This window comes from Diadema antillarum, unplaced genomic scaffold (genome assembly GCF_040938485.1).
Source record: "Diadema antillarum isolate AM-2024a unplaced genomic scaffold, OU_Dant_1.0 seq00000155_RagTag, whole genome shotgun sequence".
Taxonomy (NCBI): Eukaryota; Metazoa; Echinodermata; class Echinoidea; order Diadematoida; family Diadematidae; genus Diadema; species Diadema antillarum.
The window spans coordinates 920,940-936,338 of NW_027271227.1; the positions used below are offsets into that span (position 1 = coordinate 920,940).

The 15,399-nt window shown below is 38.9% G+C and overlaps 1 protein-coding gene across 1 annotated transcript in view; it reads left to right on the plus strand.

Moving 5' to 3' along the window:
* Positions 1-15,399, plus strand: part of LOC139727825 (von Willebrand factor D and EGF domain-containing protein-like) — a gene marked incomplete at its 3' end in the record, with an annotated part of 123,229 nt that overhangs the window by 50,763 nt on the left and 57,067 nt on the right. The window contains exon 4 of the mRNA XM_071638798.1: positions 6,323-6,382. Within this exon, the coding sequence (XP_071494899.1) occupies positions 6,323-6,382 (60 nt within the window). The remainder of the gene's footprint in view (positions 1-6,322; positions 6,383-15,399) is intronic.

The following is a 15,399-nucleotide window of genomic DNA, read 5'->3' on the forward strand; positions in this document are numbered from 1 at the left end:
GTGGCGTATGTCTGTATGTAGTTTGGGGACTTCTGTTTCTTTTGGCGGTTGTTGGGAGTATGAGCCACGGCTGCTGCGGTGAGAGAGAGATGAACAGGACAAGAAGAGAAAACGTAATTCGGTGTAACAAGCAAATCGGCTGAGTAATCGGCAGGATGGAGGCGGTTTATCACCGTGGTTGGAGCTAGTGATGGAGTGGACATGAACTCTACCGAAAGGTCAGGGACAGGATTTGTCGTGAACTGTCAGTGGAGAGGGCTACAGAGCTGACGTTTTACTGTCATTGCCAGAAATCAAAAGTTTCAAATTTCTCCAAACACTCGTCCACTAAAGTGAAAAGTGGAAACAAAGAGAAAACAGATACGTCCGTGACATCAGGGAAACCTCAAACTCCCTGCGCTTTAATTTTAGGTACATAAGAAATTTGCTTGAAGAGAAAGGATGCCAAGGACAGAACAAAAGCCTTACTTGAGAGCAAGGGGAGGAGGAAGGAATGAAACCTTTTCTCGGATAATTCGATGGAAGTCCAATTTGCCGTTTTGTTTGCTTTTCCTTTTACTCCTCTTGTCTGTGTTCATCAAATGTAAAGTTCAATTCACTTGCACAGGTTGATAGCGTGGGCGAAATACAACTTCCTTAAACACTCGTCCCTTGTTCTCGTGAAGTAATCTCATGAAGCGGATCAAAGATATCAATGGTCGTCAACATTTTCAGGAGGATATTCGTGTTGAATTGACTTCATGTAGCATGGAATCATATGATAGGGTATAATGATATATGTTTTAAAATCATTTGCAGACGAGTCATAGTGTTAAGTGTTACTCAGTTTTCTTCCATCTTCGGTGTTATCTTTTACTCTGTTGTAAAGATGGTGTCGCATAGCGACAAGACGTATGAAAAGTGGGTGTGGATGAGACGTTATTATCGAGAAAGACTCATTTAATACGGTGAAGTCACTATGGAGAATATCGTACTTATTGGTGATGGTATGTTGAATAAGTTGAGGCGTATTTTAGAATGGTATGCATGTATTGAACTCTAAATTACTTTCCCATCATGCATTCGTAACTATCGAAAGATTCTCCCTAAGGAGTTCATTCACCCATGCATGCGTTGAGGCACTACCATTATTCAATGCTTGCAATTACTTAATGAATAAAGTCAAAAGAAGACTGAAAGAGTATATGAAAGAGAATTCTGATGGGAACTTCTGAAGATCAAGAATTTCAACGTTTGCAACTTGAATTTGCAATTGCGTTCTCTTTCCCCGAGAATGGTTCGTCGCTTGTTACTAGTAGGCCCAGCCTGTATCGGGGCTACGCATGTCGCGAAAATAAAACTTACTGTTATCTTTTTTTTTTTGTAAATAGTCATGACAGTTGGTGAAAATGATACACAGTATTAGAGTAAGTGGTAAATGAACATGGTGTTGAATTGCATTTGGTAATGACATATGCCATTCGAGAGAGATATATATTGCGAATAGTAATGTTTCGTACTCGCATTGTCACATTCTCTTGCCAAGCGAGTTACGTGGGAAGTTTGGAAATCGAGGGTACTGTCTGTTGCCTTGTGTCAATGTCCTGTAAGTGACATGGACGGGGTCCCGCAGATTATGATTTTGACACGCCGAGGGTATGTGTGGTTTGTAAATTCCCAGAGACCTCGAGAGCGTCATCGCAACATGAAAGCAGGACCATCAATCGGCCTGACAAGACTATCGTACAACTGCTAGCTTCATTGCTTTGAACCCAGCCAGCCTATGTGCTTCTATTTAAGCCATGTTGAAGTTAGAGATAATCGAAGTAAGAATGATAGAGATTTAGTCTCAATCGGAAGGAACATTATTTTTGTTTTCGTATTTACTTTCTAGTACATGTAATTATTTCATCCAGCTGTGATATTGGACCCATTAATAATTGCGGCAATCTAGGAGCAGTAATGACATCATTGTACCCTATTCATTATCATCATTGGGAGATGGGACATAATCGTACGTTAGACTGGAATGAGCTAGAGATGGTATAGTTTTGGTTGAGCTGGGGGATTCAGATTTTGATTTTTTTTTTTGAGGTGATTAGAAACCACTTGTGAAATATTAAAGAGCATACAATTCCAAGAGAAATTAGAACTTTATTTGATGAAAGTGTGTATTGAAATGGCTGAGACATTAAAAAAAACAGAGTAAAACAAAGTTTATGGTCTTAATATGACCTCTGTATTTTTGGATATCCCAGCCATTTCAAAACAGATTTCAACAAAAAAAAAAATACATGTAATAAAAAAACACCATTGAATTCCTTTCGGAATTGTGTGCTCTTTGATATTTAACAAGAGGTCTCTCGTTATCTCAAAAAAAGAAGTTAGAAACCCGAAGACCCATCTCAACCAAAACGATACCATCCCTATTACTATTGCAAGGAGAGGACAGGTTGCTGGAACTTTTGTGGGCGTGGTTTTGTGTCCCCTTTCAGTGGCTCTCTTCAAACAAATTAAATGGAGTTTCGGATCGATTGACCGGGCTTCGCCACTTGCTTCTCAGCGAGACTGGAGAGTGACCCACAAAACGAAATGGCGTTGACCTCTCCCTCTCTCCGCCCGGGGTCAGGGGTCATTGCAACCGCTGACTGAGATTCGGGTGAAAAGTAGGTCGCGTGCGTCGAAGGATAGCACCTAGAGCTAAAGAAAGTGAACCGTGACAATTTTGACAGGCCGACTTGTCATATTTATGTACATCTCAATTTGCACATGAAATGGTCTTCACCCGTCCCGCTGTCTGAATAACGTAAACATCTTCCGGGTTGTTTCTACTTGTTTAACTTGATGGACGCCATTTATAGTTGAATTCGTCAACAGATTGGGCGGTCTTGTTATGGACGTCGTGACAGGAATAGTATACATCTTCATATTTTGTCCACGTGTTCCTCTGTCATCTTTCCCTTCTGCGGGACTGGTGTCCTCTCAAAGGGCACTGTCCATCCTTTACTCACAACTCTACATCCGAAAGAGAAAAAAAAATGAAAGGATTTTTTTTCGTTTTGTAAAAGTAATCCCAAGCGAGTGATTAATAGGCGGGCCATCAGTGGTAATTAACGAGGCGCTGTATGTGTCCACGTTTGAGTAATTATTGCGCCGCTAACAGGATGTCTAAAAATACACATAACATAATTCAATTACGTTTCTAATTACTATACCGAGGAATCCGAATACGTGTACAAAGCAATGGACGTTTGCGCGAATCTTTTACGATCGTACCGGGCAGACACCAAGTAAACCAGCCGATCGTTAGCCGTACAATAAAAATCAAAAGTGGTTTAGTGTGTTTTTATGTTTGATAATATGTTTGCTCCTTACCAATAAAGGACGTTATGTAAGTGAGCCAATCTGTTATCAGCGAAAAATGTTTTCATTTTCTTTCTTGATCATAATGGTCCCATTAAAAAAAAAAAAAAATCCTAAATAAGACAAGTTTAAAGATACGCTTAAAAAAAACAGAAAAAGTAAGCGAGATGCTTTAGTTGCTGATCATTATTTATGCAAACTGTGGTCGGCCAATATGGGTAACCTGTAGGGGCCCTTTTACAGAACAAATAGATTTCTGTGAACGTGACTCCGCGCAGTAGAGTGGTCTTGTGTTTAAGCTGTGACGGTTGAGGACCCATCGGTTTCTGCTTTGACAAGTGTATAGACGCAGAGTGTTGATCGTGGAGGCGTCCGGACTATTTTTACTAGACATCAGGTACAATGTATCTACCTTCCGTCTAAGTATTTGCCCCTCTGGTCTTCAAAAGCCATATCGATAGTGGGGTAATTGTCGTGATGATTGTATGCGATTTATCTATCAAGTCTGTTATTGTTTATTTTTGTGGGGGGTAGGGGGATGAGGGAGTAATTCCCCTTTATAACAGGATTTTTGCAGTAATGACTTTTCGATAATCTCATTACTGCAGACATTGAGTCCCCTAAAAGGACAGTGGGGTATAGTTATAGGGGAGTAGTGTTCATCATTTTTTTTTTTCAAAATACAAATAACGAGTGCCCCAGCTTTTTACACCAGACTCAACAAGTTTTAATTTCTCCCACGCATTGTTTGTCCGCCAATGAACTCCGCCGTGATCCGACTATTACAATATTATTACGCAATGCACCTTGCACAATAGGATCCGTTATGCCAAAAACACTGAACGGTCTGTCTTTCGAATACTCCCTGGATTATTTTGGGATATTTTTTTTGCATGAAGGGGCGAGAGAATTTTGGACCGCTCAAGAGAAAAGGCAAAAAGGAAAGAGCCTGAGAGATTAGGGGAAAAAAAATACCCCGAACTAGAAACGGCGCAAGCTCTTAAATCTCAAAGTAATAGATAATCTGCTCAAGATTTAATCAAAAATTTCTGAAAAATTTATACAAAAAGAGTGAAAACAAAACACTTCCGTAGTCCGAAGCTTTTATAAGAAGGGCCCTACAATTTGAGACCTGCAATATTGTTGAAATATACAAATTTTGCAATTGTGATCCTGGGGGCTTAAACTGTGTCAGTTCAATAGTAATATGCATGCTCTGGTTGTTCCTCTGTTCTGGGTAAGAGCCGTTTTTACTCTCTCCCACTGTCCCCATCACTATATCTTTCTTGTTGTTGTCTCTTTCCCTCTCCGTCCCTATCCTACACGCTCCACCTGCACTTCTCTTCTTGGCGAGACGAGCTTTTACCCTATAGGGTACGTTGTTGTTACTGTTGCTGTTTTGTGTTCCTATAAAAACTTTGGTTTGCTTCGCAAACCCTGCTCCACCTGTCATATTAAGCAGATAGATGAAACATCCGCATGACGAATACGAAACACACAAGGAATTGTCAAATTAATCATCGAAATCATCGGAAATGCCCGTCTCACACCAGTTGTATAAGTCATGCCTCGGCCGAGTCTCCCCGACCGAGGGAGGTGAAGTTTCGGTGAAACGACATCGTTCTCTCTATTTTTTGGTCGACCTGGATTTGTCATTAGTGTGTATGGAATAGTCGGTCACGAAATCTGTGCGCGTGGGCCGTAAAGCTGAGCATATGTAGTTACTTTCAAGAAGGAAAAAAATATTTTATCGACTCTTTATTTCTTTTATTTGATATATTTTCTTCTTCCTCCAGTTCGTCCCCTCCTGTCATTCATTATCTTTTCTTTCTTCTTTCACCTCTTGTGAAGTTCTCCCCAGAAAAAAAGAAAGAAAGAAAGAATAATGTCGTCACATTGGTGACTATATACAGAGAATCGAGTGTCAATAATAGCAATAATAGTAATACCTTATTTATCCAGGGTAGCCTCTTCAGTGTTGCCACTGTTCTACCAGAGGACCCTGCCATTATTATTACCTTCTCGTTGCCAGGTACTCATTTATACACCTGGGTGGAGAGGAATATGGTGGGTAAAAACATCTTGTCCAAGGACGTAAAGCAGTGGTACGGGAATCGAACTCGGGTCCTCCGACTGGGAGTCGGGATTCTTATCCGCTAAGCCACCGGGACTCCCGCATCGTTGTTCTCTCGATATTTCACGGCGAGGACTTATTGGAGGAGTGATGATATAGCCTCACATTTCTTCGATTTTGATTTGATTTGATCTGCTTTGACTGTTGCACTTTCTGACCACACCATCAAATTATGGAAAGAAAACGAAAAAGAGAAAAGGGAGTGTCCTTTAACCAGGCATTTTCTAGACATCAAGGATTGGCCATAGACGATCAAGGTCTTTCTTTTATATTAAAATGATGCAGCTCTGCCATCCAGCTCACCTCTTATTTCCTCTCCTACTCCCCACCTCCCTGGCTTCCTGTATAATTCATCCCCCAAGCCCTTGATAAACCATTCAGTCTGCATGAACATTATCACTTTGTCGTATGTACCCCCAAAGTAGTTGTCAAAGAGATTGAAGCGCAATGCCTCTACCACGAGTTGCATAAACCAGAACATGCATCAATAACACACCTCCCTGAACAAAGGTTGCGGGTGGCTGGTTTGTAGTGGATGCTGTAGTAGTAGTAGAAGTATCTGAAGCAATAGTGGCAACATTGAAAGCAACAGATGTGGTATTCGTGGCTGCTCTAGTCAGTAGTAGTACTATCAACAGCGGTATTATTTTTACTATCATTATTACCATTGTCATTATTATTACCATTAATTTCGTAAATTTGTTATTCTATCAGCATCGTCAAGATTGACATTATTGTCATTATCATCACTAGTAGTAGTAAAAGTAGTAGTGGTAGTACTAAGCGTAGTATTAGCAGTAGAAGTAGATTCATCATCGTTATTTTTGTTGTGTCATATCTATTCAGATGCACGGGAAAAATGTGGACCAGGAGAAATCTCGCCTGATGGCTTCGTGCCGTGTAGGGGTAAGTAATGCAGAAATTTAACCACTCAATCTCTATACCACTCCGATGACTGTCTCAATTAGTTGCGCCTGTTGTCATGGTAATTGTATGAACGTAGTATTCATCCTCCCTCATCAACCTCCACATGAACTCCGCTTTCCCTCTTTACAAGTTTTGTGTTATACTCTCTCCACTTTGTTCTATCAAAGAAATTAAAGAACAAAGAAATATACAAACTTTTTTATTTGGGGGGGGGGTGGGTATCATTATGATAACGATAACGTTGGTGGCATTGAAGAGTGAAACGAAAAAAAAGAGAAGAAGATAAAAATAACCAGGAAAGAAAAGGGGAACGAGAAAAGGAAGACGAAAAAGGAGGAGGAATTAAGGAGAGGAAGGTGAACAAGAAGACACAGTAGGAGAAGAAGAAGAAGAAGAAGAAGAAGAAGAAGAAGAAGAAGAAGACGACAAAGGCGAGGATGACGAAGAAGAAAGAGAAGAAAGCAGGAGGAGGAGGAGGCGGAAAAGAAGAAAATGATGACGAAAGGGAAAATATTGGCCGAGATGGTGGAGATAAAGTTAAAGCAGGAAGGAAAAGAGAGGTGATCATGATGACTACAACGATACAAGGCACAAGGCTACATCCTTGGTGATGTTGATGATTATTCTCTTTGACAGTGATGACAAAAATTGTGATGCTAGTAACGTAGGAATAATGATATAATGTAGGCCTTCAGGTAGGATGTAATGAATGATGTAGGGTAGTCACGAAGTTTATGTTGGAATTGAAGCTTCGAAGCAGCTTGCGTTCGTGTGACTAAGAGAGAACAAGCCTTTATTGGAAGTATCAAAAATTATTTACAGGCGTCGCTTTTTATCATTTCAAATGTTAACTGGAGACAAAATAAAATCTTGTGGAGGAGTTATCAGCACAATCTGGGCATTTCTTTACGCAGTCGTAACATTTGTCCACTCTGCGACGACAAGATTTTTTTTTTTGTCAGGAACGTGGCTTACAAATCACAGGAAATTGCACATAAACCAGAGAACCGTGCCGCGTTTTACGCTATTTTGGAACGGTTGATACGAATCGAAGCTGGCATTATTCGTTATCACATTACGAGTGTATTTTCCCCTTTCGTTTGTTATCTGGCAACGAACCAAATTTTGCGAACACCCCGTTGAAAAAGAAAGCGAGAGTAATAAACTACGCAGCTTGTGCGTTCACAATATGCTAACGAATGCATTGAGGGTTACATCAGGAAAGTGAAATCAATCGCAATATTCATGATATCTTAAGAAATTATCATCCTCAATAGTACATGATATCAATGTCTGTGGGCAAAGTGCACCATCCCAATCAACGGTCTGAAACAAAATTTGTAATTTTTAGTTTTAGGCATAAAGTTGATTTCCTTTTTTTATTCTTCGGGTGTCATCACATTTGATTCAGTTTGATTGACTTGATTTCTGCGTTTTCAAAACGAGAAGGAAGCATTCAATATGCTTTGATCAAGATTAAAAAAAATCTGCACTCTTGAAAAGACAATACATGCGTAGAATCTCTCACTATCTTATATTCTATCCTATATTATATTTATTTTATCTTATCTCTACATTTTGCTTTACTCTGTCCAGAATTTTCATCAGATAAAATATGTGCCTATTTTCGTCTTCGCAGTCATGCACACATATACTTCACCCTCTTTTTATTTTCTTTTTTTTTCTCTCACTCTGTCCTCCTCTTCTTTCTCTATTCTTTTTTTTTGGGGGGGGGGGGAGATGGTTCCTTTCCCTTTGTAATACGAGTAATGTAGTCTGAATAAAGATCGTGCCTCGTGGCGGAAACAGCGTTTAGAATACCTTGAAAGGAGTCTAAAAATGCATTGACAATGATGACCGAGAGTAAACCGTCTCCGACGACGGATTATCCGGGCTTTGCGAGCAGGTGAATGTGACCATGATTAGTCTCTAAAGAAGTCAGAATTTAGTTTTCTCACAACAGACCAGTCAGTGTATGTCTGTCTGTTTTCCCCGTACAATCGCATGGCTTATTAAGAGCTCTACTCCTCGACTGCAAACAACGGTTAAAGGATGGTTTAGTTTTGGGTTGAGATGGGGAGGTTCTCATTTTTTATCTTTGTTCTTTGCGAGATTATAATGTAGTTAGAAACCACTTATGAAATATGAAAGAGCATACGATTCCTAGAGGTGTTCAACATTTATTTGATGAAAATCTGTTTTGAAATGGATGTGATATCCTTAAGCAAAGTAAAACAAAGTGGTCCTAATAAACGGTGGGTGCCACCTTTTATTAGGACCTCTTTGCTTCTAGATATCTCAGCCATTTCAAAACCAATTTTCATCGAATAAACTGAGTTCCTCAAAGAATCGTAAGTCCTTTCGTTTTTCATAAGTGGTTTTCCATTATCTCACAAAAAAAAAAAATTGGAAACTGTGAAGCCCCGTCTCAACCAAAATTATACCATCCCTTTAAGGGACAAATTCCTTCGAGTACTTCCGACTATTATGAGTTTTGAGGTAACTTCAGTGAATACAGAACAAAGAGAGAGAAAGATTTGAAATGAATGGGTGGATTTCTGTTTTGTGTTTTTGAAGGTAAAAAGAACAACGAATGCACTGTCCGCGGCAGTTTTTATGAGTCCGCGTATGTACAGTGTCCGATACAGTTTTCATGTTAATCCACTTTTGTATGGTGCGTGGGATTAAAGCACGTGGATAAAAGCAAAAACTTCTGAGCAGAATGTCTAACTTTCCTCAAACTTTCCCAATGCATTAGATTTTGAGTCAATTGATTTCAAACCATGGAGTTACATGTTCAAACGTCGATAATCAAGGCACTGGAGATTTCCAAACAGAGAAAGGATAACATGGGGAGGGGGGGGGGGGGGAGGAGGAGCTAAACAACACTCGTAATTGAACGAGGTAATCGAGGAAATCAAGTAGAGAGCGGTTGCATAGACGAAAGGGGTGGACATGGTGAAGAATAAGGAGTAATACAAAAAACACGGATGGGGTTTGCTGGACATGGTGAAATCCCCGCGCGAAAGTGATTAATTTGGTGAGACAAGATTGGAAAGAGACGAGATATGCATGGGAATGAAAAAGAAACAATAGATAAAAACAGAAATTGGGAGAAGACAGAGCTATGGTTAGGGAGACATCACAGCAAATATCGTAATTCGTGTCATTATCATCATTATTGATCAATATCATCATTATTATGTTAATAGTGATACATAATTACTATGTAAAATTTGTTATGATGATGAAACCTTCTTCTTTCACATTTTTCCTTAATTATTATCATTGGTATTATTATTGTTGTTATTATTATTATTATTAATACTATTATTATTATTATTATGATTATTATTATTATTATTATTATTATTATTATTATCATCATCAACATCATTATCATCATCATCATCATCATCATCATTAGTAGTAGTTGTAGTACTGTAGTTATCATTAATGTTATTCTTTATGGTAGTGAGGTTTTCTTTTATTTTTTTCCTGCTTGCTATGGATGTTCTCATTGCAATTATTTGATTTGAAAGATGTGGGTTTCTTTTTTTTTTCTTGAGGATGTTTGTATCTTTTATATTTTACGCTTCAATGTTCTCCCATTCTGATATTGGTTGTAGAAGGAATTGATGCTATTCCGTTATCAAAGAGAGATTGGATGAAAGTATCTGAATTCGATTTCTGACCTTACCATACGAACAATAATTCCAGAGGAGGTAATTGTGCTCTAACAATCAAAACACATCGCCACAAAGTGAGATTATCATTTGGCGAAAATCGGCGTCGCCTGATCTTCCTTCTAGTTTTGCAGACTGCTACTACTAGTACACGCGGATGTTTCCTTCGCAGCTCACACATTTTTTTTTTTCATTTAAGCGAGATACGACCTTCTGCAACGCAACTGAACGGACGAAAATATAGAGCGCGGTACATACAAACAAACAGACAGCAGACAGGGCTCTCACAGGAGACAAGTTTCAGCCAATCAAAGCCATTGTTACATGACTGTACCCAGCACAAAGAGGAGACGGTACAAGGATACCATCTTTTTAACATTTTTTTTTTCTGAGGCCCGCCCCCTTTTTTGTGTGTGTGTGACATTCTCCACCCTCCAAATGCCATAAAGCTGTTTGACCTCTTTCAGAAGCACCGAATGGATGAAATCCGGAAAACAGAGACAAAAGTGTGTCACAACTGGCAAATACAAGAGTCAATCAGAGCCTTCACGGAGGTAGCGTATGATTATTGGCTTTTGCAGCCACTTAAGTGCAGCAACTTTCTCAATCCATGAGAAGGGGAGAATGGATAGTCTAGAGAGTTTTGTGAATGGGCAAACTGGCATCGTTGAATAGAAAACAAATTGCCCAGAATTTTTTTTTGCCAATTACGCAGTATATAACTTTGCCTACTTCTCTTTTCAGAAATCTTGTTTTTCTTCCACATTTCTGACCAAATGTAGGGTCCATTGCAGAATGTAAAAAACAAATGGCCTGCAAAGAGACAGTTAGACATGTATATGCAAGTAGCGGGTCTTTCAGAGCGAAATTGAACAAAATAAAAAGAAAATCATGAACGTCAATTTTGTATGCCATATTTGCTACCAGTTTCCATGACTTGTGAAGAAACCAAAACCCATAAAAAGTTGCGGTTGAAACTAATCGCAAGCTAATGATAATAACAACAATCTAACAAAAATAGGTAGGTGAGTAGCCCGTTGAGTTAGAATAAACAAATGCGGAATTGCGTTATCGTTGATGCGATATTTGTGTATACTCCATATTTGTCGGCGTAACTATTTTTTTCAATAGCTGGTATATGTCGTTAGCCATTCATACCTTCATACATCATCTAGCAGTCAGCTAATGTGTGTGTGTGTGTGTGTGTGTGTGTGTGTGTGTGTGGTGTTTTTTTTTTTTTTTTTTTTAAACCGGAGGGTCTTCTTTTTACCAGCCCCATCCTCTCCAAAATGGTTCGACAATTTTTTAAGATAACATAGCCATTCACACCGCGTTGTTAACAAGACATATTAGTATAGGTTTTCCCGGCCAATTTCGCACTTTTGTCAGTCCAATTCCTAATTGCTGCATTCAATTTAGCGAAATTTAGCGTAGATGACATGTTCGGTAGTTCAATTTTATGATCTCTTCATTCAAATTTATTTCGGAGCATTCAAATTACCTTTAGCCTCATTCTAATTAACACTTTTTCAATTGAAATTCGTAGAACAAGCACCATTTCGTTATTCTTTCATTCAGTTTAGAATGATATAGTCACGTGATCACGGACATGCCGCACTCGTTCATTCAAATTCATTTTTGGGCATCCAATTTAACATCTTTTGCAGTCAATTTAGCACGCATGTTTATGCTTTGGTTCTTTCTTCATTTTTTTTTTTGTCAACATAGTTATTGTTTTGCAAGCGCCATTACATTTTATATTTTCGTACTTATTTTAGAGATTTTGGCAACCGTTTTTTTTTTCCTTCATTAATGTGCTTAGTGGTTCTTCCAGTCCGAAGATATAGTGCATCATGTGGCCACAACTTATCTGGCCGTTGAGTGCTTTATTCCGAGTGTGTCGGCCAGTTCTAGGAAGTCGAGGTTATGATCATCATTTAATGTTCCTATAATTATTTTTCTGTCTTCTTGAGAAATACGTCTGTATCTAACTTGTGCTGTCATGACTGTAAGAAGATGAAGTTAATCTGTAGTATTGGTACATGTAGGCCTAAAATAACATGTATGAAAGAGAAGGGGCGTTACAGAACAACAAACTCGAGTTATATATGGTAAAAAAATATGATACTTTTACTGCTTAACCCTATTAAGCCCAAGCTATTTTGACCCCTCGCAGGCCCAAGGGGGGGGGGGGCACATTGTGCCCCCTATATAACTTTTTTATTATTTGATGTATCATCGTCATATTAGGCACGTGGGTAGAGTAACTCATACTCTACATGACCGTACATTTGAATTTTCACAAGGTCACCCATGGAGGGCGCTATTTACCAAAATATAAAGAAATACATAGGAAATATGCTAAAAACATGATTTTTCTGTATAATTTCTTTATCCCCATTATATATGTCTTATTATAGACCAATCATTTTCATATTTGCCACAAATGATAAGCAAGTGGAATTTCATTATTTGTTATGGTTGAAATTTCTCAAGGTCACCACATGGGGGCGCTATTCATATCAACATAGTGATACATTATGAGACCTGAGATGAAATGTATGCGATGGGTACATGTATAGTTATGACATTTCATATTTGCATAATACTGGAATTTTGAGATTGCAAATTGATAATATGATAAACTAATGATATCAGAGGCATAACTTGGGTGAAGGAATCAAAATAACTCAAAATATAAGGACAACCTTTAGAAAATATCATTGTTTTCAATTATCTCTATTATATCTATTGTTATGCCTTTGTCAAATAAAAACAAAGGAAATAATAAGAAAAACTTTCCAGGACCATAATTACTTCGAATGTTGCTCCTTCAACAAATTTCAGCCAAGAAACACCCATTTCATACACTGTAATGCTGTTAAATGAAATGGGAACAGAAAAAAGATGCAAAATCTGACTGACATGGTTGTCAGTTTATGGTTGCCATGGCAACCAGCAACATCAAATATAGCTAAATTATATATCAAAATGTTCGTAATAAGATTTTAGGAAAAGTCACCAAATTTGGTTGAAATCGAATAAAGGGCGAAGGAGTGGCAAACGAAAATCTGGTAGGGGGGGCACAATGTGCCCCCCCCCCCCCCTTGGGCTTTATAGGGTTAACAGTGCGTGGATGAAACAAAAAGTCACATAGAAATACGCGTTTAAATGTTATCACCTTTTCAAGAAAGAAACAACATGACGTTAATTTGAATGAACATGTTAGGAATTTGACTGCCCATACGCGAAATTGAATGACTGAAATACCCCTTTCGGCCAGTGTTGGCGAATTTGAATGACTGAAGAGCACGTGCCAATTTGAATGCTCGTTTTACGAATTCGAAAGGCACATGTGCAAATTTCATTGATCGAAATGCTAAATTGAACGACCAACTTGCAATTTCGAATGACAGAATGTGCAGTGACGAGGATTTTCGCTAAATTGAAATAACCTTTTATCAAATGGACTGACAAAAGTGCGAAATTGGCCGGGAAAACCTATATTAATGGTGTTGTTAGTTTGCTGCTTTCGTGATCTGTGTGCGATTGATGTGCGTGCTGCATGCAATACTCAAGAAATGAAATACTTGTACCAGCGGAATCCTGACTAGTCGCAAACTTGGAATGATTGGCAAAAAGAGCAAATATGATAATATATAATATGACTCCGTTGCGGACGTGTTTATCCCTCCATTCCGTCGATTGCTCTGAGTCTCATACCAAACCGTGTTTGATTTATGTTCTTTCGGATATTCGGCTGGTAACGTTCCAAGCTTGCGCTCCCTCAGGTGGCGGATATTTCGGATATCCTGACCCCGATCCCCCTTCCTGCACGGTCTCACGATTGTCCCCTCCAGACCTGTTTTGTCTAGCTTGATTGGTAACCTCCTCCCTTACCCGCTACACCCCATCCGAGACAACCCCCATCACCCCCATGCCTGTGCCTCCATACATCAGCAACATTTCATCACCCCTGATCCAGCGATATCTGTATCGGCTGGTCGGCACCCCTTATCAACCCGCTGAATAAAACGCGTATCTCTTGGATCCACTCGCAGATTCAATCCCCACCAGAATGTTGGACACAATCAATTAACGAAATCACTTGCACGTTCAGGTTTAAATTCAATCGGGCCTCCCACTACTCACATTGATTACCTTCTCCTCACCTCCTTCTCTCTTTCTACACGTTTCCTGTTTCAAATCCATGTTTATCTCTTATTTTACTGCTCTACATTTTTTATCTCTTTCTTTTTAACCTGCAAACTCTTTTAACTACGTTATCTCTCGTGAGACACACCGAATGCAGTTGCTAACATCAGTAACTGTTCTTGTTTTGTTTTGTTTTCGCGAGAGATTTGAAATGTTCTCCTGGTATGGTGTCGTTTCTAGGTTGTCTGGTAAATTGTGTGCAGGTGTCTGCGATCAGATGGCGATAACAGTTCATTTTACGTTTTACACACGAGAGTGACATTAAATTTACACCAGCCGTATAAATGTGGACCTCATTCGAAAAGTGATGAGAAAAATCTTCAGAAGGGTAGATGGGAGAGTGTGTTATTCCTCCTTTGTGCGGCTTAATACGAAGAGGCATGTTAACCAGCGAAGAAAAATAATAATTTCAGAGGTTCTTGATTGGCGGTGCCAAGGAGGTATCACACCTCCTTTGTAGTACAGTCACCCCAGCTTAAAGGGATGGTACAGTATTGGTGAAGATGAAAATTGGGCTTTTAACTTTTTGCGAGATACCAAGAAAACACTTATGATAGAGTACAGAGCATACCATTTTAAGAGGAATTCAAAGTTCATTTGATGAAAATCGGGTTTGAAATGGCTGAAACATCCAAAAACAAAGTAAAACAAAGCGATCGTAATAAAGTGTGGGTCCCACACTTTATTAGAATCGCTCTTTTTTGGATATCTCAGCCATTTCAAAACCAATTTTCATCAAATAAATGTTGAATTCCTCATAGAAGTACATACTCTTTCATAGTTTATAAGAGGATTCTCCTTATCTCACCAAAAAATGTTAGAAACCTGAAATTAGGTCTCAACCAAAACTGTAGATCCCTTTAAGGTGCACTTATTGTGCTCACCTGTGTCATGAGGAGCGTTAGTGGGGAGAACATCCCGTCAGAAGATGTACATATATATCAGCGCGATTCGAACCCAGAAACACATATCCATTTGTCTTTAAAAGTTGCTCTGGACCAGCTGAAAGTCTGAAAGGAAAGAGGAGAACTGAATAAGCACAACTGTGACAATCATACTTTGATTAAAATCGGACTAAAAATGAGGAAGTTACAA